Raw genomic sequence first — 22,770 nt, 5'->3', positions numbered from 1 at the left:
GTGTCCCACCTTGGCATTCCTGATTGCTCTGGATGCCATTTGCCTCCTCCCCCACTGACTGTTGAGAGCTCTGGCCAGAGGTTTCTGAACACACCTGGAGCAAACATTGCCATGCTGTGCTGCTCCACAAACAGTCTGTGCCAGCAGGGAGACCTCTTAGTCTGCTCTCAGCTGTGCAGACCAGGGATGTGTCAGCTGGGATGAACATGAGCGTTTAGGAAATTCACATCACTCCCACATTTGCTGAACATTCTAGAGGCAGGGAATCTCATGCTGGGAGGTTTAGAGTTTGCCTCTAGGAGAAAAGCACTGCAGCAGCAATTCATCCCAGCTGCTGGCGAGAGCATCCCGCAGCTAGCTGCAGCTCCTGGGAGGAGCAGAGTGATACAGATCATCTCTGCACTCTCCAGAGCCAGAGCCATGGCTGTGCCATGGCAACAGGAGTTGTCTTCATGCCATGAAGAGGAGTGTTCACTTAAAACTGCTGTTCAGCTCTCATATCCATATCCATATGCCGTGTGGAGCAACACTGACCCGTTGGTATGGCAGCGCCATTTCCTCATCCAAGAAAACGTCAAGTTCCTCCTCTCCTTGGCTTGCAGTTGGCAGTAGTGTATCCCACAACGTTGTATTTATATTGGGTAAAGTTCAGGAAGAAATACTGCTGGAAATTGTGTACTTTCGGGTAAAGGGGAGGGGAGTGAAGAAGGGAAAATATGTGCTTTTTTAGGAGAACTGAGCTGAATTGACTTAATTCCCCATGGTGACCTGCTGAAACAGCAAAATGGTCTTCATCTCTGACTCACACAGGCTGGAATGGGGTTGGATTAAGTTAAAAAATAAATAAAAAAGCTTTTACAAAGATGATGTCTCAGATGAGGGAAGTCAGATCTACCATGCTACTCAGATGTTTGCCAGGAAAGCCCGCAGAGGTAGGCGTGAAAAAGTTTGCAGCTTGGTGTGAATCAACTCATTTGCCACAGTTTTTTTTCCCATCAGGGTATTTGAAGTTGCCACAGAGGGTGGGATCTGTGGTGGCAGAAACGTTAATAAAGGAATTAATAATTATGTACAGAGCTCTCTGAAAACAAGCTGTCATTGCCGAGCAGAGTGTTTGCGGTAAACACTGCTAAACAATGGAGAGCTCTGAAATGAACGAATTGCTGCTCGTTCTTTCAGGTGCCTCCATTTCTCTGATGGACAAAGAGGGCTTGACAGCCCTCAGCTGGGCCTGCCTGAAGGGCCACCTGCCCGTGGTGCGTTCCCTGGTGGAGAACGGAGCTGCCACGGACCACGCGGACAAGAACGGCCGCACGCCGCTGGACCTGGCGGCGTTCTACGGCGATGCTGAGGTGGTGAGTGGCACTTGGTGTAAAAGCCATAAAATCACACAGTTCAGCTTGATGTAGCAATGAACACGTGTAGTAGTCCTGGCTCTCCGTATGGGAAGGTGCTTCCACAGAAGCTGATCCGAGAATCCCGGAATGGTTTGAGTTGGAAGGGATCTTAAGGACCATCTCGTTCCACCCTGTGCCGTGGGCAGGGACACCTCCCACTATCTCAGGTTGCTCCAAGCCCTGTCCAACCTGGCCTTGAACATTTCAAGGGATGGGGAAGCCACAGCTTCTCTGGGCACCTTGTGCCAGGGCTTCACCACCACTGCAGGAAAGGATTTCTTCCTAATATCCAGTCAAAACCTACTTTTTTTCAATTGAAAGCCATTCCCCCTTGTTCTGTCATTCCAGACCCTTGTCCAAAGTCCCTCTCGAACCTTTTTAGAGCCCCTTTAGGCACTGGAAGAAGCTCTAAGCTATTCCTGGAGCCTTGCCTTTTGCAGGCTGAACAATCCCAGTTCTCCCAGCCTCCTTAACAGAGGTGTTCTAGCCTTTGGAGCATCTCCATGGCTTTCTCTGGGCTTGCTCCAACAGGTTGATGTCCTTCCTGTTCTTGAGACCCCAGAGCTGGATACAGCCCTCCAGAATGGGGTAGAGGGACAGAATTCCCTCACTCAAGCTGCTTCCCACAACGTACCCTCAGATGCCGTGGAGATGCTTTTAGCCCAGGCAGTGGAGAAGAGCAAGCTTCTGCTAATCCTACATCCCCAGCAGTGTGTGGGGGTCTCAGCCAAGAACAGAACTGACTGTTGGGCTTCTCATTGCAGGTTCAGTTCCTGGTGGACCATGGGGCCATGATCGAGCACGTTGACTACAGTGGGATGCGGCCCCTCGACAGAGCAGTGGGCTGCCGCAACACCTCGGTTGTCGTCACCCTCCTGAAGAAAGGAGCAAAGATAGGTAGGAACAGGGGGACACTGCCATCAGCTCTGTGCTCAGTCAGGACTCAAACAGTGGGGCTGGCATCCTAAAAAATACAAGTATAACCCAGAGGCAGCCTCAGCCCCAGCCGCTGCTTCACACTCCGAAAGCAGACGGTGAGCCAGGACTACTTGGTTCTCTTTAGTAAAAATGGGGACTTTATTTCTTTTCCTGTCGTATTACTTAGCAAAAGTTAATCAATAAACAACTGTTTCTTTGGCAAGGTCTTTCCTCTGGTAATGCTTTTTCTATCTTTACTAGTCTGAGTTGCCCAGTGTACTCTGTCCATGCCTTGCTGTGAGCTGCTGCGTTCACTTGCTCTGTGTATGCTTCCAGACCTCAGTGTACCTGCACTGCGCCACACAGCTGCTCACGTTACGTTTTCCTGTGAAAGGGGATTTTGCTGGTGCATTGGCTTCCTCGCTGCCTGCCTCTCACAGCTGCTTTTTTCCTTTCTTTTTTTTTTTTTTCACCTTCATCCATTTTTTTCCCCCCTCTCTCCTACAACTTCTTGTTTTCTCCTTTCTTTGAAGGTTGTCAGACGTTACCGAGTCGCCCACGAGGTATATCTCATTGCTGTCAGCATCAGCTTCGATCTGATAGCTTTGTTAGCCTTGCTTTCTCCTGTTTGATTTAGTCTGCATGCGTCCCCAACACCTCTAATCTTTTAATTTACCTCACCTTCAAATAATTTTTTTAATGACTGTTGCAGAGAATAACTTGAACTCAAAAACTAACCTCCTTCCTCAAAAACGTACTGAATCTACTTATAGAATATTGTTGACTTACTCTTCACCCACACTAATGAGCTGTCCTCAAATTTTTGCCACCCCTTCCCTCCCAGTATTAGTCCTTGAGATATGAGCTGGCTCTTCAGGGTGGCCCCTGTGCAGAGCCAGTGCCCCCAGCCCAAAGACGCCTTCGGCACCAGCAGTACTTACATACAGCCTTTCCTTTGTAATTGTTTCTGCCTTAATGGATTTTCTACTCTAGTCTTTCACATCTTGTGAAGCTGGAAATCACAATCCACTTAACCACAAGCCACCTATCAACAGTCAAACTGCAGATTCCCTAGTACACTTCCATAGATTTGAGTTTAGAAATGCTTTTATGTAACCGCTCTGATTTTTCCTTTAAATACAGTTTGTTTCCCCCATCTCAGCCTGTCCCATATTCAGCACTGCCCTCTTGTGGAAACTGCTCCATCCTTTCCCAGGCCACTGGGATTAACCTTAATGACTGCAAAGGAAAACCATTGCAAGGGGGATGACATTAATTTAGGTGTCAGAGGAATTGTCAGCTCAGTCCTTTGGAGCACTCTGCCCTTTGACCATGCCAAGTTGTTCTCTCCAGCAGAAATTCCCACCCCAGGGTATTTTTTTCCACCCAGCTTCCTACCACCCTTGCATTGTATGAGTTCTTTACCCATCATGCATCCTGTACACTACAGGTCCAGCAACTTGGGCAATGGCAACCTCCAAACCAGACATCATGATCATCCTGTTGAGCAAGCTGATGGAGGAGGGAGACATGTTTTATAAGGTGAGAAGGGTGGGTTTGGAACATGCAACAGATGCAACTTGCATCACTTGGTGTGAGGTTTTGACCATGTTAGGTCAGTGGTTGGTCCTTCCCAGCCTAAATGGTTCTTTGATCCTAATGCTGCTGCCTTAACCCCTGGCAAATAAAAGCTCCTACTCACAGCATTCCTTGTGTTCTAAACTGTTTGGTTTTGGTTAGTGGGGTTGGAGAAGAGGGGATTGATTGCCCAAATCTGTAACAAAGCTGAAGCAAAGCCAAGTTGTATTGGATTAGAGCCAGCACTTCATTTCTCTTTGAAAACAGCAGGACCTAAGTGTTTGTTGGGAGTGCTGCTGCCATTGCATCAGGGCTGGCAGCCTTGTCATTACCTAGTGGGCTCACTGTTGGGGATCAAGGCAGCAGGATAGAATACCCCAGAAAAACTCCCAGGTTAACTTCTTGCAATGAGAACAGATTGTCAGGACACAGCTGGCTTTGTCATGTCCTTTAGCCCATGGGAGACATTCCACTGTTACAGTTAGGTAGGTTTTTTTTGCTCTCTGTTTGTTTTAAGCCAGTCTTCAAAACCTGGGGATTTGCACACACATAGGAATGGTGCAAGTACAACAGTGATTCACTGTGAGGCTCTAAGGGTGAAGCAGAAAATACGCAAAGCTGGCATCGTAGTAGAAGTTATCTGCCAGAGATACATGATACAGCTGAGAAACCTGAGTCTACAGGTTTTTAAAAATCCTGTTTGTAGCTGCAAAATTTATGTCTGGGTCCTGAGGAACTGTGTGTGTCCTAGATCCCATCCTGCCCTCTTTCTCTCACCCTGCCTGTCAGCTGCCCCCCTTCAGGGTGCACGACATCCCATCCCAAAATTAGTTGCCCAAAATAGCAGAGATGAGTCACCTTTGAAGGTGACTGTTGCATACCAGTAATTATAAATGAAACCCACTTAACAGACTTAGATGTAGAGTTTTAAACATCTGAAGCCCAGGCAGGTGAATCTCACCCTGTTTGTCCAAGTTCAGAGTTATGGCAGTGCTGTAACATTTGTCTTTGCTATTGCAGAGGCTTCTCTTAGCTCCAGAGCTCCACCCAAAGTCCCACAATTTGCGTTCCTTACCCTCCTGGATGTGTATTAAGCTTTGGGTGGAGGGTGTTTTCCAGGAATGGGTAACTGATCACCCAGCTCAAAAGACCATCCAGCCAAGAGCCAGATGGAGTTGTATCGAGTTAACACCATTTCTCCACGTTTCCTGCTGTAGCGTGACAGCTCTGTATGAAGTGGGAGATCTCAACTTGTGCAAGGCATCTGCCTTTCCAGCTCAGATGTTCCCTTGATCAAATGTTCTGACCTTCTTTTCTAGGAAAGAGCTAAGTAGTGAAGTTGTGCTTCCTTAGCCACCTAAAACATTGGTTGGGCTGGTGAGTGAATTCTCTGCAGGGAGGTGCACTCAACCCAAGGATGAGTTTTGACATGTTTTCCTTCTAATAGAAAGGTAAAGTGAAAGAGGCTGCCCAGCGCTACCAGTATGCTCTGAAAAAATTCCCCAGAGAAGGGTTTGGAGAAGACCTGAAAACCTTCCGTGAGCTGAAGGTGTCGCTGCTTCTCAACCTGTCCCGGTGTCGGAGGAAAATGAATGTAAGTGTCCCCTCTTTTCATGGCAAACCCTCTGCAGACATGTCCACTCCTAATCGTGCTTTGGCCTCTGGGATCTCTCCTCTCTGTAACCTGGTTGTCCTTCACAGAGCACTGACATTTTATAATTCCAAAGCAGTAGTGGTTTAGTGTGTGTTTCAGATGATTAAAAATTCATTGCTGTCTTTATAGCTCTTTGAATTTTTTATTACTCCCCTTTGATGATGATGTTCACATCGTCACATGGGGGTGGAGGCATTTTCCAGATTTCTGGGGCAGCAGTGAGGAGGAGCCAGGAGATGTGCTCCTTTGAATACTAATTAATTTCAAATGAAGGAGCATATGCTTAGGGGGTTAGCACTTCCCCAGGGCAGTGACTCATCCAGAAACACCTCCACAAGACTCCTTCTGGGCCCAGAACTTCCAGATCCCTGTCACTCTCCCCACTGCAATCTGGCAGCATCCAGCAACCAGCTCATGCAGATGCCTGTTCTGCCCCCCTTCCCTGACTTGGAGTACAGGGACTTTCATTTCCACAAATTAAAGTCCCCATAAACTCAAAAAGTGACATAACTGAGGTCATGAGGTCAGCAAAGGTTACACTGGAGGGGAAGAAGCTTTTGTGACACCTTCTTTTTTTTTTTTTTTCCTGTGAGGAAGAAAGATGGAAAATAAGGGGAGTAAAATCTTAATGCTGGTGAACAAACACAGTTTGGAGAAAAAGTGTAAAGTTCTTTTTTAATCAGCCAATTCACAGCTAATCAACTCCAGGATAAGATTTTTGGTTTATCATTAACTGGGGAATGCCAGGTTTTGTGATAGAAAATTTTAGAGGGTTGTAATTGCTCCTGCAGTTTTTGCACCTATAGATGAGGCCATAAAGATACCTGTCTCATGACTGCATTCCCAGTTCAGTTGGTTGGACAGTAACTCCTCAGTAACTGCTACTGCAGGTACAAACAGAAGTGTAAGGTTCTCCAGGCAGGGCATGCCCATAGCAAGAGTTGGCATCACAAGTATTTGAACAAATCAGGAGCAGCACTATTCAGTCCTCTCTCCCAGAGCTGCTCAGGTCATAGCCCAATCCAAAGCAGTGTTTGGCTGTGAAATGGAATCCTCCCCACTGGGAGGAGTTCTCCTTCACAAGTGCTGAGCTTAGCAGGACGTGCAGCACTCAGAACAAGGCAGGGGAGGGTGGTGACAGGATCTGAACCAGGGCTGCTAATCTGGTCTCATGGCACTGCCCCTGGAAAGCACCCAGAGCTGTCCCATCCCACTCTGCCACCCTCTCCCTGCTCCCAAACTATCCTCCCAGGTGAGCTGTCGTGGAGAAGTGAGGAACAGTGGGATTGATGGGAGACCTTTGCCAGGCAAGTCCTCTTGGCACCTAATGCAGCTCTGTCCTTCACAGGCAATTTTCTTCAGCTCCTTGAAGAATGTCAGTGTGTTCAGGGAAGCAGAAGGGTGTGGGAAAGGTTTCCTATTGCTTTGAGCTATGGAAAAAAATCATTCATGAGATAACATTCCAGCCTCTGCAAGACCAGATGTTTCCTCAAGACTGTAGGTTGTTGGAGAGGCATTTACATGCACGTGTTGGGGACACAGTGAGGCTTGCTGGCCTCTGTGGGTGATGACAACAACTTGGGTTGACAACACCTGAGTCTTTGGAAAGGCCGTCATAGCTCCCTGTCTGTAAATTATGTTGAATCCATGTAAAATATTCCAAAACCATCAAGTTTTCCGTGCAGTATGAAAGCCCATACTAAGTTTGTTTTCTTCCATGCTGTATGTATTTTTATCTCTGAATTTATTCAGTTGCTTACCTGCACACCTATTCAAATGACAGGATTTTGGAATGGCGGAGGAATTCGCCACTAAAGCACTGGAGCTGAAACCGAAGTCTTACGAAGCTTACTATGCAAGAGCAAGGGCCAAACGCAGCAGCAGGTGAGCAGGGGCAGAGAGGAGGGTGTGAGGGGCCAGTCTCTGCCAGCCTGTCACATCAAGAGTGGGCACCCACGCTGCAGAGCCAGGCAGTGCCCCCACGGGAAGAAATGGCCAAGGAACGTTCATTAGTGAGATCGCAAACGTGCTGAGCTCCAAAGTAATGCCCTCCCTCATCTGGTGATTTCTGAGTCCAGATGTTTTGGGAGGTTTGTCTTAGCGGAACTTTGTCTGGACATCTTACAACACTGGAGACCTGTGCACCAAAGTGGGGTGTTCTTTTTCAAAGTACACTTTAATTTGACCACAACTTGGATTCAAAGCAGAATATGATTCATGGTCTGTGTTATACAAGAGGCAAGACTCATTCACCACAGTGGTCTCCTGTAGCCTTAAAATCTGTGCATTTCTGAATTTCCTGAAGCCCTTTCTGCTCAGCACATGCTGCTGACCAGCTGGGCAGTGGCTGCAGGCAGGCACTGCCCAGGGAGCCTCCAGCCAGAACTTGTGCCCAGGGCACTGCAACCAGCTCCTGGAGAGCTGCAGCACAGGGATCTCCCTTGTTCACCTGCCTCCCTGAAGACTAAAAGATGTGAGATTAGATCCATTTGCCATTCCTAATGAGCAGCAGGGCTGCTTGGGAGTCCTGTTCTCAAGGACTGGGCACCCTGCCACTGCATCTCTGTTGAATTGGCAGCCAGAATGTCTCACATAGCAGTGCAGGTATGTGAGCCCCTCTGTGCAAACGTCCCAGCTCAGCAAGCACCACCAGTGTGTGACATTCCATGCTGGAGGCAAGTGTGGCAAGCTGATACAGGTCCTGACGTGGGAAGTGAAGCCATAACCTCCTGTTCCACAGAGGAGCCCTGCAAGCTGAGCTGTGCACACACCTAATGCCTTTCCTTTAATGATTTCCTCACCATTGTTCCCAAAACATTAAGAGGAACCTTAAGACCCATGTTCCTTTTCAGATGATATCAGCCTCCCACATACCAGTGTCCTTTTCTCCCCTGGACACTCCCAACAGAAACTGTCACCACTTTGGCTTTACTTCTTCCTGTCCCAGCCTGTGCCCAGCATCACCCCTGGGGTAACACAGCTGGTGGGAGAGGAGGCCTTTCCTTATTGCTGATCTTCAATGGCCTGTACAGAAGATTAAGCTGATGTTGGGAGGTGCTGGGGGGGATCACAGATGGGAGCTTTTTCCCCGTCTGGGTGGGTTTTCCCAGATCACAGTCACGTTCAAACACATAGTTTTGCTCCAGAGTGAACAGTGTCCCTGTAAATGACAACCCCCTTCCCAATCCCCCACCTCCTTGTTACAACTCCTAGGTTGTCCTTTCCCTCACAAAGGCTTCCCTGGGCTCACAGCCTCTGGCACATTGCTTGATTGCTTCATTCCAAAGAAGTTAGCCAAAATCCACTGCAAAATTGGAGAGACAAGCCTTGCGCAGAGCGCTGACCTGTGGGAGCCCCTGAGCTCTGGAGCCAGGCCTGACGCTGTGTGGTCTTGGCATCAGGCAGGAGTTAAATTTTCACTGGCGTGCGTGGTTGTAGCTCTGTCAGAGCTTGTTTACAGCACTTGTGAGCTGGACTTGTGGTGATCAATGTGTTGGTGTCCCCTTCACTAAAACAGAGGTGAAGCTCGTGGTGATGCTAGGGGGAGTAATTAATAAGCCCCTAACGTAAGCTGCAGAGGCAGGCGTGTTTGCTAGTCTGGGTTGTGCCGTCTAAGGACTGTGTTCCCTTCTTCTCCAGAATTTTTCCTCTGTTTGGATAATGTAAATCCAAGGGAGGCCCATAAGGCAGCACGTGAGAGGTGCAGCAAGCAGTAGCAATCACAGCTCCCTCCCTCAGTAACATGCACAAGCCATTTTATTCCCCGGGAATCTCTGAAAAGAGCTCCATCCAAATCCAAAGTACTTTCAGTTCTCATTTCTGTTCCTTTGTCAAGCAGGCAGTTTTCAGCAGCCCTGGAGGACCTGAACGAGGCCATCAAGCTGTGTCCTAACAACCGTGAGATCCAGCGGCTGCTGATGCGGGTGGAGGAGGAGTGCAGGCAGGTGCAGCAGCAGCAGCAGCAGCAGCAGCAGCAACAGCAGCAGCAGCAGCAGCAGCAGCAGCAGCAGCAGCAGCAGCAGCCATCACCTCCACTCCCAGTGGAGCCAGAACCCGAAGCCCAGCATGAAGAGCTGTATTCTGTGCAAGATATCTTTGAGGAGGAATACCTCGAGCAGGATGTAGAAAATATTTCCATTGGCTTACAGACAGAGTCCAGGCCAAACCAAGGGCTGCCCATCATCCAGAGCCCACCCCCATCTCCAGCTCACAGGGACTCAGCCTATATTTCTGGCTCACCACTTGGCTCTCATCAGGTCTTTGATTTCAGGTCCAACAGCTCCGTGGGTTCACCAACCAGGCAGGGGTACCAGTCCACATCTCCTGCTCTGTCTCCAACACACCAAAACTCACATTACAGACCCAGTCCTCCACACACATCCCCAGCTCACCAGGGCTCCACTTACCGCTTCAGCCCCCCTCCCGTGGGAAGCCAGGGCAAGGAGTATCAGAGCCCACCGCCGTCTCCCCTCCGCAGAGGCCCCCAGTACCGTGCCAGTCCCCCTGCAGAGAGCATGAGCGTTTACAGGTCCCAGTCCGGCTCCCCGGTCCGTTACCAGCAGGAGCCCAGCGGGGTCTCCCAGCTCCCCGGCAGACCCAAGTCTCCGCTCTCCAAGATGACGCAGAGATCCTTCCAGATGCCCCAGCTCCCCGTGGCCGTGCCGCAGCCGGGGCTGAGGCTGCAGCCAGCCAAGGCACAGATCGTGAGGAGCAATCAGCCCAGCTCCGCCGTCCATTCCAGTACTGTCATCCCAACCGGTGCCTACAGCCAGGTTGCCCACTCGATGGCCAGCAAGTACCAGTCGTCATCAGGGGACATGGGGGTCAGCCAGAGCCGGCTGGTCTACCAGGGCTCCATCGGGGGCATCGTGGGTGACAGCAGGCCCGTGCAGCATGTGCAGGCGAGTCTCAGCGCCGGAGCCATCTGTCAGCACGGAGGGCTGGCCAAAGAAGACCTTCCACAGAGACCATCCTCAGCTTACAGAGGGGGGATGAGATACAGCCAGACACCTCAGATTGGGCGAAGCCAGTCCGCCTCCTACTATCCGGTGTGCCACTCAAAACTTGACCTGGAGCGTTCTTCCATACCCGCCAACCAGCTGGGCTCTCCAGATGTGTCTCACCTCATAAGAAGGCCCATCACAGTCAATCCCAGCGAAATCAAGCCTCACCCACCGACTCCACGGCCTCTACTCCACTCTCAGAGCGTTGGCCTCCGCTTCTCCCCTTCCAGCAATAGCATCTCCTCCACATCCAACCTGACTCCCAACTTTCGCCCCTCTGCTTCGATTCAGCAAATGGAGATTCCCCTCAAGCCAGCCTACGACAGATCGTGCGATGAGCTGTCTCCAGTGTCACCCACGCAGGGGGGCTACCCCAGCGAGCCGGCCCGTTCCCGGACCACGCCGTTCATGGGAATCATAGATAAAACTGCTCGGACTCAGCAGTACCCCCACCTCCATCAGCAGAACCGGACCTGGGCTGTGTCGTCAGTGGACACTGTCATTAGTCCCACGTCTCCTGGCAATCTGCCCCAGCCGGAATCCTTTAGCCCGCCCTCTTCAATCAGCAACATTGCCTTTTATAACAAAACCAACAATGCACAGAATGGCCATTTGCTAGAGGAAGACTATTACAGCCCCCATGGGATGCTGGCCAATGGGTCCCGGGGAGACCTCCTGGAGAGAGTCACCCAAGCCTCCTCATACCCCGACGTCAAGGTGGCAAGGACGCTGCCCGTGGCGCAGGCCTACCAGGATAACCTGTACAGGCAGCTCTCCAGGGACTCCAGGCAAGGGCAGACGTCCCCAATCAAACCAAAGAGACCATTTGTGGAGTCTAATGTGTAAAAGACACTTGTTGGAGTGAGACCCTCATGTTTTCAGCACACACTTCCAAGCTTGATTTCCATGCATACTATTATAATTATTATTATTACTATTATTATTTTTATTTCTCTTTGATAGCTACATGATCAAGTTTCTCCGGTACTTTATGTGGTGGTCAGACAGCCATGCACGTGCTCCAGCCCTTTTGTTCCCCAGCTGACTGTGAAGCCAACATCAGCCGAGCCAGTATCATTTGCCCAATTCCAGCAAAATTCCAACCAGGATATCTTAGTCCATGGTGTGGGGTGGTCCAGAGATATCCCTACGCAGCAGGAGGTAACCAGCTCTTTTTCAAGAGACAATTGCCTTGGATTTAAATTGGTTTCTTTTCTCTCAATGATCTCTTACTCAACTCTGATGGGAATTCCTAGGGAATTCCACAGGAGCCTTTCCCAAGGCTGCATCCACAGGTCCCTGTGCCAGCCAGGCTGTTTGGCTCTTTGCCCCAAAGAGTGGATTACCCTCAGTGATGTGATTTAACACCAGTAGCTATGCACAGCACCCACAATACCTGTTCTGATTCTGCTGGCTTACAGCACTTTCCTTCCTTATTTAACTTGTCACTGGCCAGAAGGGGTTGGGATCACACAGCACTTTGCTGCTTTCCAAGTACCTACCAGGTGCCCTCACACTGATTTCTTTGCTCTGGGGCATTTTACAAGCATTGAAGGTGTAAGGTTGGCCCTTTGTTATGTGTTTTAATCAGCCAAGGGAATTGGCCAGGAATCTCTTGTGCATGAACTGGGGTTGCACTAACTTCTTCACACTGTTGGCAGACTTCACCTCACCCACAGCATTTGCACGGGGCAAGTCAGTGTTGGGGACTTCATCTTGGGGGGGATTTATCACTTGCAAGGAAGAGCAAAAATCTGACTTAGGAAATGGTATTCAAAGAGGAAAATTGCAATTCTGAATTTTTTTTTTTTACATTTTTTTATGATGAGGATGTAGAACATGGCATGATGGTCCCAAAAGAGGAAGGGTCCTTCTACAGTCCCAGGCCTGCAGCATCCTTTCCCTCTGGCTCAATCCTGCCAGGGATCAGGGGCTGTAGCAAGTTCTGTGCTCCTCTTAAGATCCTCTGTTCCCAAAATCCTGGAAAGGGACACCGTGTTCCATATCTGTACATGGTAGAGACCATGTATTGCTTTTTGAGAAGCTGTAGTTCAGAGAGACCTATTTATAATTTATTTATGTTATGTATTTCAGGACATTTTCCAGTTCAGGTTGGGTTTTTTCTATTATTTTCAGTTTTGTAATCAAATGCAAGTCACATCAAGACAACATGAAAAGCAGGGGCCGGTTCCAAAATCCTTGTTATAGGATTTTCAAACATTTTCTCAATTATTTGCTGAAAATTTCTTTTGAGGTGGGGGGAAGAACTTCCCTTACCAATTCCTTTATTCCTGGTGGGTTTGTAATCTGCCTTTTGCGTTCTGAGGGTGAAGGGTGGGATGATGGGAGGGAGAGTGATAACGCTGTAGCTTGTTTTAAAGCAAACTAGTGCCTGTTGCCCAATGCCAAACCTCACTCATATCAACTCTTGGGAGCAATTCAGTGCAGAGCAGGGGAGTGATACCTCCAAAGGGCTACTGAGAATCGATTGCAAGACTTCTTGAACCAAATCACGGGCTCCAGCCTCCGCTGGTGTGAGTGAGCATATCCCAGCACCACATCACTGCAGCTGCACCCTTTCACACCAGCTCAGGACAGGGTCTGGAACTCTTGAAGCAAACCCTGGCTTTGATGGGGCATTTTTTCTTTTTCCTGTGTGTGGCTCAGCACATCTCATTGCTACTTCGTTGCCTAACTTGCTCAGAGCAAGCTGGGACATGCACACCTTGGGCCAGGGGAGGCTTGTGTCTCATAGGCACATGGAGAGCATTTGGAAGGGGGGGTTCCTCTGAGTTTTGGCAGTTTTGGGGCACCCCAGGGGCTGTTTGGTCTTTGTCAAAGCCAGTATTTGGATTGAGGTTGGTGTTTTCTTCCTTGAGGTACAACCCATTGCTGACTCTGCTTTATCCCAGGGCTCTGTAAAATGGGGGGCTGGCTGGGACCCCTTCAATGGGGTGGGTACCCCATGGGGACACCCAGGTCTGTGCATAGTTTCTCTCCTTGCAAATGGGGTGTGATGGCTTTCTTTCTTCCTTTCATTTCTGAAATAACATGCTCTGTATTGTAAGGAATAACTGCTTTCTCCTCCACATCCCACATGCCCATAGCTGGGGAGACATACCCTGGGTCTGGAGCAGCATCAGTCACTTTGCTTAGTGCCTCCCATCCTCCAGCTTTCTGCCTGAGTGAGTGGCTTCCTACCTTTAGTTTCTTCTTTGAAAGGAAAAAGTTCAGCCCTGTCCCTGTGTGACACCCGGCCGATGCTCCTCTCCCTGGCAGCAGCGAGCTCCAGGGCCAGTGACAGGAGAACTGCCCATGCTCTGCTTTGGCCACTCACTGCCTTGTGCTCCCAGTCCTGTCCTTCAGAGCATCCCCCCCGCAGCACTCCTGTGTGTAACTTTCCAGTTTCTGAAGATGTTTTAAGGGAAAAACAAAACAGCTCACGCTTTTAACACAACCACAAAGCTGAAGGAGGCTTGAAACACTGCAGCATGCAGGTTTTTTCACGATTCCACGTGTTACATTTTCCACAGGATTCTTGCACTAATGGTTTTCCATCTGTTCTCTCTGTACATGGGTGCACTTTACTGTTTGAATTTGTTACTATGATAAATACTGGATATTTAAGCGTGAGTAGTGTCTTCATTAGAAAAATAGCAAAACAGCTCATGTCTCTTAGTGTATTTTTCAAAAAAAGAGAAAAGAAATGAAGCAATGAATCATAACATTTATAGCACAAGAACTGACTTCTGTATATAAGCATCAACAGATTGAGTAATTTTTGAATACAGAATTATTTGCAGTGGTTTTAAAGCACTTGCCCGGCAATTCTCTTAGGGACAATTGAGGCAGGATGGCTGCTGTGGTCACCAGGTGGGTAAGAAGCACATTTCCTCCTGGAAAAGCTGTTCTTGCTCAGTCCCCCACATTCCCACCAAAGTCATGATTTGGTCTTTGCATGAGGAGAAGCAGAGGTAGTTCTGTGTTGTGCTGGCATGGCCCCTTTGTGCTTGGGGGAGCACAAGGTCAGATCTCACCCTGAGGGCCCTTCATCCTCTACTCTTAGATCTGGGTCTGACAAGATCAGGCCACACTGTGGGATCACGCTCAGTTTCAGACATGGAGCTGTCCTGTACATCTGTGCTATGTATTTAATTACTTTTTGAGTAATTAACATGCAGGTCAGTGCTGTCAGCTGGTGCCTTCATGCCCTCCTGACTGCAGTGGTACCACTGGCAAGCCCCATCTTCAAGCAAGCAGGATTTTGGGTCCACCAAGTAAAGCAGGTTCTTGATGACATTGAAACTCCAGTTTTCATTCTTGGGGTACATGCGGAAGGCAGTGCCAAAAGTGATGCTGAAGCTGACCCCTTTCTTTAGCCAACCTTCCCACCAGGTGTCTCATCCTCACCTGTGGCTGCTCTGAGACCCAGGTGTGCTGCCACAGAGCTGGAATCTTCTCTCCCAGCATCAGGTGTGGATGTCTGCCCTATCCCTCAGTGGGGGTTCATTGTCTCTCACTTTTCTCCCAGGTCAGGAGAATGCTGCAGTTCCCGGGGAGTGGACACCCACGTGGTGGGAGGCTCTGCAGGGTCCCACCAGCCAGGCTGGGAGTGGCATCAGAGGGCTTTGGACATAGTCTTGAGTGGGCATCAAAGTGCTTAGGAAAAGGAGGCTTTTACAAAGACAGGTCCTTTGAGATCCGTCTCCAAAGGAGGTACAGCCTGAGCTGCCTTCTCTGTGTCACTGTTTGGGAGGACTGTGATGGTTCCAACAATCTGAGACGTGTGTCTGTCCATCTGTCTGTCTGCTGTGGCACCAGTGCCCAGCTCAGTCTGTCTGAACACTGAACTTTTTGGTTATTTTTCTTTAACCTGGCTGTGAAGAAAACCGCGTGGCTGGTGTGAACGTGTGAGCGTGCGTATGCCAAACACTGGAGTCATGCTGGGATTAGGTCTGGAACCAGGGTGGGTAGTAAACTGCGAGCAGTTCAGTCTCCTTTACTAAGGTTGCTGTATATTCAGGGTTACCCAGGAGAAGTCTAGCTAAAACCGAAGTGCCAGCTCTGCCTTATCTAGAGAACCAAGCAAGCCAGCGTGCCTGCTCGTCCTCCGCCTTCCTCGCCTGCGGGGGTCCATAGTGCGCTGCCGTGAGCTCCTTGGTGGTTGTACTTTGCTGTACTCTTGGGAATTCAAGGTAACTCTTCTACTGGTTTATCAGCCTTTACCCAAGGGCTTAGGGAAAGAGCTGCTGTACCTGCTGGGACCTCTGCAAATCAAAGCCTTCCCCCCATGCCGGCTGCACTTCGCAGGCTGGTGGAGGGTGTGTTGGACACAAAGCACAATGGTTGAAAGTGAATCTGCGTTTTTTTCAGCTTTATGTGAATAATTGCTGGATTTTCATTCAATCAAACTCTTTTTTCTAATATAAACCACTAAGGGCTCAATTCTTTAGCAAGATGCATTCGTGTCCAACTCTTGACTCTACAGCTGGATCTCACCAAACTGGTACAGACCGACCCAAGAGGTCACAGCGAGCGCGGCCGTCACGGGGAAAGCCAACAGACACCCAACCCAGCAGCCGTGTCCTTCCTCCTGCTCCTTTTCTAGCTGTCACGGTACTGGGGAGTCAGCAGCCAAGTCCCATCTGATGGGATCACATCCTGTGGTTGTGAAAACAGAGGGCTGCTTTGCTAAAAGACTTCGTCCCTTTGGGTGATGCTGTCCAGGGACGGCGGTGGGGAGGCAAGTCGGGGTCGGAATGGGTAGGTGGGAAAGCCTCGTGCCCATAGAGCTGGGTCCCCACAGGGCTGCCTCGCTGTGCACTGCTCAGCCAGCTACTGAGAGCAGCACTGTGTGCTACATAAAGTCCATTGTGTTGCTACACTGATAAGCCAGAGACTCGTGTGGACTCTGCCAGTACTGCCGGGCTCATCCCTGTCCAGCCTTTTCTTTGCCATAGTGTTGCGTTCAGCGTTCCATCTCCTTTCTGTCTTCACATCCGAGAGGATCTGAGTTGGGTACAAACACGTCCACTACACCTGCCTTGTGCTTTGTACAACTCCCTGGTTGCCATCCTCTGAGACACTTGCTGGGAAGATCTTTAAGACACTTAAATTTTCCTTTAGCTTTTCTATAATTCAGATGTAAAGGACTTTCTCTCTGTACAGTATATTATCCAATGCATGTTCTGTTCTCTCTGATATATTGAACACCACACAGTTGTGATATTGTGCAGTGGGAAGAGCAGCCCCTGCCAACAGCAGAGGCCTTCGCCTCTCATCTCTAAGGAAAGAAGAAAACATATTTTTTCCTTTGCTGTATTTGCTTGAGCAGAGTTTTCTTGTCTGTACATGTGAGCTGTGAGATAGATGTGAAAAGTTCAAAAGAATGCATTCCCCCCCCCAATGTATACAGATTGTAATCTGTACAATGAAAACTGTATGTATGAAAAAATGTACCTATTTATAAATGGTTAACACTTGGAAATGGTGTCTGGGCTGCTGTTTTTCCCACACTGGGGCCAGTGAAGGAGTGTTCTGATGCTTCTTGGTGTGGAAATGATGGTGTGAGAGTTGGGTTTCACAGTCACTGCATTGGGGTGGGGACAGAGGCCTGGGAACCACCAGGAGCGGGAGGAAACAGAGGCAGCACTAGTGCTGCCACAGCAAAAGGCATGTAATAATATAGTGGATAATAATTACAACACCCAGTGCATGGCCAGAGCCTGGAGATGTGCCCATGGGGACCCTCACACAGCTACCACTGAGGTCTGCAGGCTGGACAGGACAATCCCACCCCTGACGCCCACCCACCCTCCCCAGCCCCTCAGGCTCCTTTCCCAGCTGCCCTTGGCGTGTGGGAACTCGAGCATACCCCAAAACTGATCTGGGGGGAGCAGAGTCAGGAGGAGGACAGGGTTAGCTGCAAACATTTATTAGGTCAGGAGCATCCACTGAGCAAACACATCATGCGTGGGGAGAAAACAATTCAGACACGAAACCGCTGAACTGCACAGGCACAGGGTCACTCCGAACCCCCAGAGACCTTTAGGGGAGCATCCCTGCACGTGGCCATGCTGAGGGTGAGGGGCTGCCAGTGAGTGGGACATCCCAGTGGTGGCAAACATCCCCTCTGCCCATCAGCACTGGGAACAGCCTGTAGGCTTTGGCCCACGGTGCAGAAATCTCTGCTCCCACTCCGTCCCCAGAGCAGGGAAGAGGAAGAGCCTGGAGACCCCTCTCCTTTGTGCCCCTGCCAGCCCCTGCCCTGCCCATTCCCACAGCACTGCCATTCCCACAGGGCTGGGACAGGTTCAGGGGTCACCAAGGCCTGAACAGGGCAGAGCTTTGGATGATTAAGGCCAAGCCAAGCTGAGTCCAGCGGGCAGCATTGCACCAAGCATGTCCTTCCCCAGCTGTCCTCGTCACCCTGGGCTGGGCAGAGATGCACACCACCAGGGACAAGGTGCACAGGAACATTTCAGACATTACAAGGAGCTCATGCTGGAGACCAGGAGCTGCAGATGTCACTGGCTGCCACCACCAGGGCTCTCTCCCTCTGTCAGGGTCTTGAAGTCCATGGACAGGGCCAGCTCCTCTGCCAGTGGTGGGCGCTTCCACTCGTCCCGTGTCAGCACGTAGCCCACCACCAGCCCAAAGGCCACCAGCAGCACTCCCAGGGTGTTGGCCAGGATGCCCTCAGGCACAAAGTGGCTGTAGGAATCACTGCAGGGATGGAGAGGGATGCTCAAGCCTTAAGGGAGGGGTGACCTGTTCCTATCCTGGCTGGGACCTCCTCCTCATGCTCATCCTTCAGGCACACACCATGGGAAAGGTCCCTTCCCCAAATCGGAGCAAGAGAGGAGTGTGGGTGTTTTGCTCACTTTTGGGAGAGACACTTGGTGACAGCAGATTAAACTGATGGCACAGTCCTGTACTGGGGCTATAGGCAGCCCAGTACCCTCCCTGCTGGAGGGAAGTGGCTCCTGGGGTGCCCCACAACCCTGTCCCCACAGGGCTGGGGGTGACCCCAGTGTGCAGCTGGGGTCATCACTGTCTCCTCCAGCTGCAAGAGCAGAGGTCTCAAGGACATGAGTCCCTGAGTGTTTCTGCAAACACCTGGACACAGGGAAGTGGCACTGGACGTTTTATCCACATTCCCAAAGAAAGCTGTTGAGGATCCAGCCCCTTGTTAAACTTCATCTGGTAAATGACTCAGCAGCAGCAGAAATAAAGGCCTCAAGGGAGATTTAAGAGCCACAGATTGAGCAGGGACAGGAGCATCCCTCTGCTGAGGTCTGGGGGGCCACCCTCTCACCCCAGTTCAGTCACCCACCTGATGTTGAAGAGGAGCATCTCAGTAATGCCCAACAAGCATGAGGTGATGGAGAGGATGAAGAGAGTGATGCCAAAGAAGATGTGCTGGGGCTTGTACCACCCTCTCAGTGAGAAGGAAGAACCAGGAAACAGAAAGAAACCACAGCCCAGGAGCCACTGTGGGGACACAGGGATGTCACAAGTGCTGCAGAGCCCCTTCCCTGCCGGGGGGGGCAGGGGCTTCCCACCCCTCACCTGCAGGAGGTAGAGCACGAAGGTGGCCATGCCACACCAGGAGTGCAGGCTGTACATGTCAGGGATGCCCTTAGCCCGGTGTGACTCGAAGACAGCGATGATGCCTGCGGAGAAGAGCCCGTCACCACCAGGGCAGCATCCTGCCCAGTCCACGGCTCCCAGCCCAGCCCAGCCCAGCCCAGCCCAGCACTCACCCACGAGGGCGATGACCAGGGCCAGGCCATGGAGCAAGGCGTGCAGAGCCTTGGTGGAGCGCTTGGCTTCGTGCCTGAACACCCGGTACACCAGGAGAGCTGCACAGAGAGGGCACCTGAGCATCCGCAGGGCTCACCCAGCACTGCCCAGGGATGCTGGTGCACCTTCCCCGCGTCTTTTTGTCGCCACTTTGTCCCCTTCATTCCCTGCCCGACCGCAGCTCCAGGCTTTGGAGGCTGCAGCTGGCACAGGGCGCGTGTCCCACCGTTCTGCTCACCGTCACCTTGGAGGAACACCATACCCAGCACCATGCACAGGGGGTGGGCGTTGAACTGGAGGGGGCTGTGCCAGGCCACGCCGCCCCGGTAGCGGCCCAGCCAGGCCCCTGTGGTGGCCAGGAGCGTCAGGCCCAGCAGCTGCGACACGGCCACGTACGCCGAGAGCCCGCTGGGGCTGGTGGGCGGCGGGGCCCCGTCCATGGCAGCCTGCGGGGACACAGAGGAGGGGGCGGCGAAGCCACGGTGGCCCCAAGCCACAGCAGGTCCCGGCTGGCCGAACCTGGGCTAAGGTCCGGCTCCGAGCAGCGTCGCCTCTGCTCCACCCTCACCTGCCACGGAGCCGGACGCTTCCTGGTGTCGCTGCGTCACCCACACCTGGAGGTGGCTCCCAGGCGCCACGGCACACCCATGCCCTGCTCCTGCACCTCCTGTCCGATCCTTCTGTCCCTGCCTGCCTGCTCCTGTCCTTCTTGCCAACCCTCCTGCCCCTGCCTGTGCCCTGCGTGCCCCATTCCTCCTGCCCCAGCCCTCCTGCAACAACCGTCTCTCCGTCCATACCCCTCCATCCCTGTCCTTCTGTGCCTGTCCCTGCCTCCATCCTTTTCATCCCCATCCCTCCAACACTGTCCCTCCATCCCCATCCCTTCATCCCCATCCCTCCCACTCCATGCTCATCCCATGTCCCACCTTCACCCCCTCCCCAGCCCACCCACCCCCAGACCCCCACAACAACCCCCAAACCCTGAGAGGAAGGAGGTGCAGGGGTAAGCAAGGGACGCCCTCCATGGTAAAAGCAATGGCCCTTGGGGACACGGGGCTGAGTGAACATCTGTGCTGGCGGGGGGGACAAACACATGGTGTTACCCAACCACAGCTACACCACAGACCCTTCCCACGGCCCCCACAACTCACCTGCTCTGTGCTTTGTGCTGGGTTATCCCTCAATGGATCGGAGCTCTGTCACAGCCACTTCTCCTCTTTTCTGGCACCTAGAGCCAGCAGGTCCTAGTCCCCAGGTCCAATGTCCCCCCTCTGCCCTGGCCCCTGTGCTCAGCCTCTGGGGAGGAGCCCCTTGCCAGCTGTGGCAGACGGACCCACGATGCTGCCAGGACTGGGGGAGTGTGGAGAGGGGTAATGCATTAAGACCACGCACACACTTTATTCCCAGCCACCTTTATTGGATCAGCCAGATAAGTGAGTTAAGGGAATTGGTTTATCCCATTAAGTTGCACTGCAAAGGCTGCCTGTGTCCAGCCTCTCTGCCTGGGGCCATGGGGTGCTCTGTGGGATGAGCAGGGGGACCAGGCTGGGGGGAGACAGTGAGAGGCACCGGCTCCCCCCATATCACAACAGCCTCCCCCAAACTCTCATCACACTGAGGGGCTGCTGGCGCATCTGGGAGGTGCAGAGGGGGACCCATGTAGCCCTGTCCTGCCCTTCCACCAGATGCAAACATCTGGCTCTGCTGGCAGTCACACAGGGCAAACACAGTCCCCAACAGCACTGAGGATGGAGGGACAGGCAATGAACACCCCCAGCCACAGGGCCTGGCAGCAGGATATTCATTAGCCACCACTGAGTGCAGGGAAAACTGGAGGTGACTGGACCCCTTCCAGGACCTGCCTGTTCCCCTCCCAACCTCTCTCTCCCCTGCAGTGCCAAGCACATCCACAGTTCCCCCTTCCCAGGGCAAATCCAGTGCTCCTTACTTTTGGCAGGGTGTTTTCTCTGGTTAATCTGGTTAATCTGGTTAACCCACGTGCCCTGGGCAGGATGAGCCTTCCACAGTCTGGCCCCCCCTCACTGTGGCCTCTGGCTGGGAGTCTCCAAAATGCCGGGGGGGTCTCACAGGGCCTGTCTCTGCTCCCGATGCTCCTGCAGGGGAGGGGATTCTCTCCAGTTCATAGCTGAGGAGGGTCTGAGGGGCATACTGGAGGGGTTGAAGGCAGATACCCACACATCTCCCCCGCGTTCCCCAGCCCTACCTGTGTGTGCCGGGCGCTGCCGCCTGTGCCGGGCCCAGCGGTGACAGTGTGTGAGCAGGGACAGGGCCACCGCGTTGGCACGGCAACGCAGCGATGACAAAGCGAGGGGGAGCTGCACCCCAGCACGGCTGCAGAGGCAGCAGAGGCAGGGGGGCTGCGAAACTGGCAGGGGGATCACCAGCACGTGGGGGCCGTGTGTTCTGGGGACAGTCCCCGAGGAGGTGGCTCGCTAACAGGGTGTGTGACACCCCCATTGCCGAGCTGTTCCAGGCACCCGCCTGAGACCCGGCTCCCAGCCCCAAACAGGCCGGGCTGCACCAGGCCCTACCGGCTTGGCCCAAGGACTGTCCCCTTCACAGGGGCTTTGTCACCGTTTAATTTGTGTTTGGGCCTTGCTGGCTCATCCCTGCAGCCAGCAGCAGCCCTGGAGTGACATCCTGGGAAGCAGAACCCCTTGGCTGGGCTGGTGGACCGGGGAATGGCAGAGGGGCGGCATCACCCCCCGACCTCCATCTGCCCCACCGCAAGGCCTCCCAGCTCCGCCGGGCACACCCTGTGGAAAATCCCTGAGGGAGAAAGAGCCTGGGGACAGGATTTGAGGGGAAAGAAGGCGAACTGGGGGCAGACGAGGGGTGTCCCCATCTCAGCTTTTCCAGGCCGAGGCGCGGGCAGGGCCCCCGGGGGTGCAGCGCTGCGCACCGGGGGGAGCAGCGCCCCCGGAGCACCCCCTCTTCGCTGTGTCTGTGTGTCCGTGTCCCTGTGTCTGTCCCTGTGTGTGACACCACTAGATGTCACCAGGAGCCCGCGGCGCGCAGCGGCCTGGGGAGGGAGGGAGGGAGGGACGGAGGCAGGGAGGGAGAGAGGCACGGAGGGAGGGACGGAGGGACGGAGGCAGGGACAGAGGGAGGCACGGAGGGAGGCACGGAGGGAGGGAGCGCCCAGAGGATCTGGAGCATCCTCGGCCCTGGATCACCCGTAGGACACACACAGCAGGCACGGAGCGGGTGGGGACGGCAGCAGCCTTGAGCTGCACCCCCAAGAGAGACCCGGGGCACCCCCCGAGCCAGAGCGCCCTGGGGAACCTGCACACCCTGGCTCATGGCGGGGTTTGCAGCACCCTCTGCCCTCGACCACCCATGGGAGCTTGGAGCATCCTGGGATTTTGAATGGATCTGGGGCTCCCGTGGTGCA

At 52.5% G+C, this 22,770-nt stretch overlaps 2 protein-coding genes across 2 annotated transcripts in view; one reads left to right on the top strand and one right to left on the bottom strand.

The window, feature by feature from the left end:
- The window catches only part of TANC2 (tetratricopeptide repeat, ankyrin repeat and coiled-coil containing 2), a 150,790-nt gene extending 133,767 nt beyond the window's left edge, over positions 1-17,023 (top strand). Inside the window, exons 23-29 of the mRNA XM_041426254.1 lie at positions 1,180-1,355; positions 2,162-2,294; positions 2,849-2,878; positions 3,766-3,857; positions 5,341-5,487; positions 7,331-7,431; positions 9,386-17,023. Of these exons, the coding sequence (XP_041282188.1) occupies positions 1,180-1,355; positions 2,162-2,294; positions 2,849-2,878; positions 3,766-3,857; positions 5,341-5,487; positions 7,331-7,431; positions 9,386-11,396 (2,690 nt within the window). The 3' untranslated portion in view covers positions 11,397-17,023. The remainder of the gene's footprint in view (positions 1-1,179; positions 1,356-2,161; positions 2,295-2,848; positions 2,879-3,765; positions 3,858-5,340; positions 5,488-7,330; positions 7,432-9,385) is intronic.
- A 593-nt stretch (positions 17,024-17,616) lies between these two features.
- On the bottom strand, positions 17,617-19,798 carry LOC121347684 (transmembrane ascorbate-dependent reductase CYB561). Its single transcript, XM_041426511.1, has 5 exons — positions 19,594-19,798; positions 19,316-19,414; positions 19,122-19,225; positions 18,886-19,043; positions 17,617-18,275 (listed from the first exon to the last, which is right to left on the bottom strand). The coding sequence occupies exons 1-5, from the start codon at positions 19,793-19,795 to the stop codon at positions 18,077-18,079; spliced, it is 762 nt and encodes a 253-aa protein (XP_041282445.1). The 5' UTR covers positions 19,796-19,798; the 3' UTR covers positions 17,617-18,076.
- Between the last annotated feature and the right edge of the window lie 2,972 nt (positions 19,799-22,770).

Source organism: Onychostruthus taczanowskii, unplaced genomic scaffold, assembly GCF_017590055.1.
Source record: "Onychostruthus taczanowskii isolate IOZ18803 unplaced genomic scaffold, ASM1759005v1 scaffold91, whole genome shotgun sequence".
Classification (NCBI taxonomy): domain Eukaryota; kingdom Metazoa; phylum Chordata; class Aves; order Passeriformes; family Passeridae; genus Onychostruthus; species Onychostruthus taczanowskii.
This window is presented reverse-complemented; position numbering and strand designations above follow the sequence as displayed.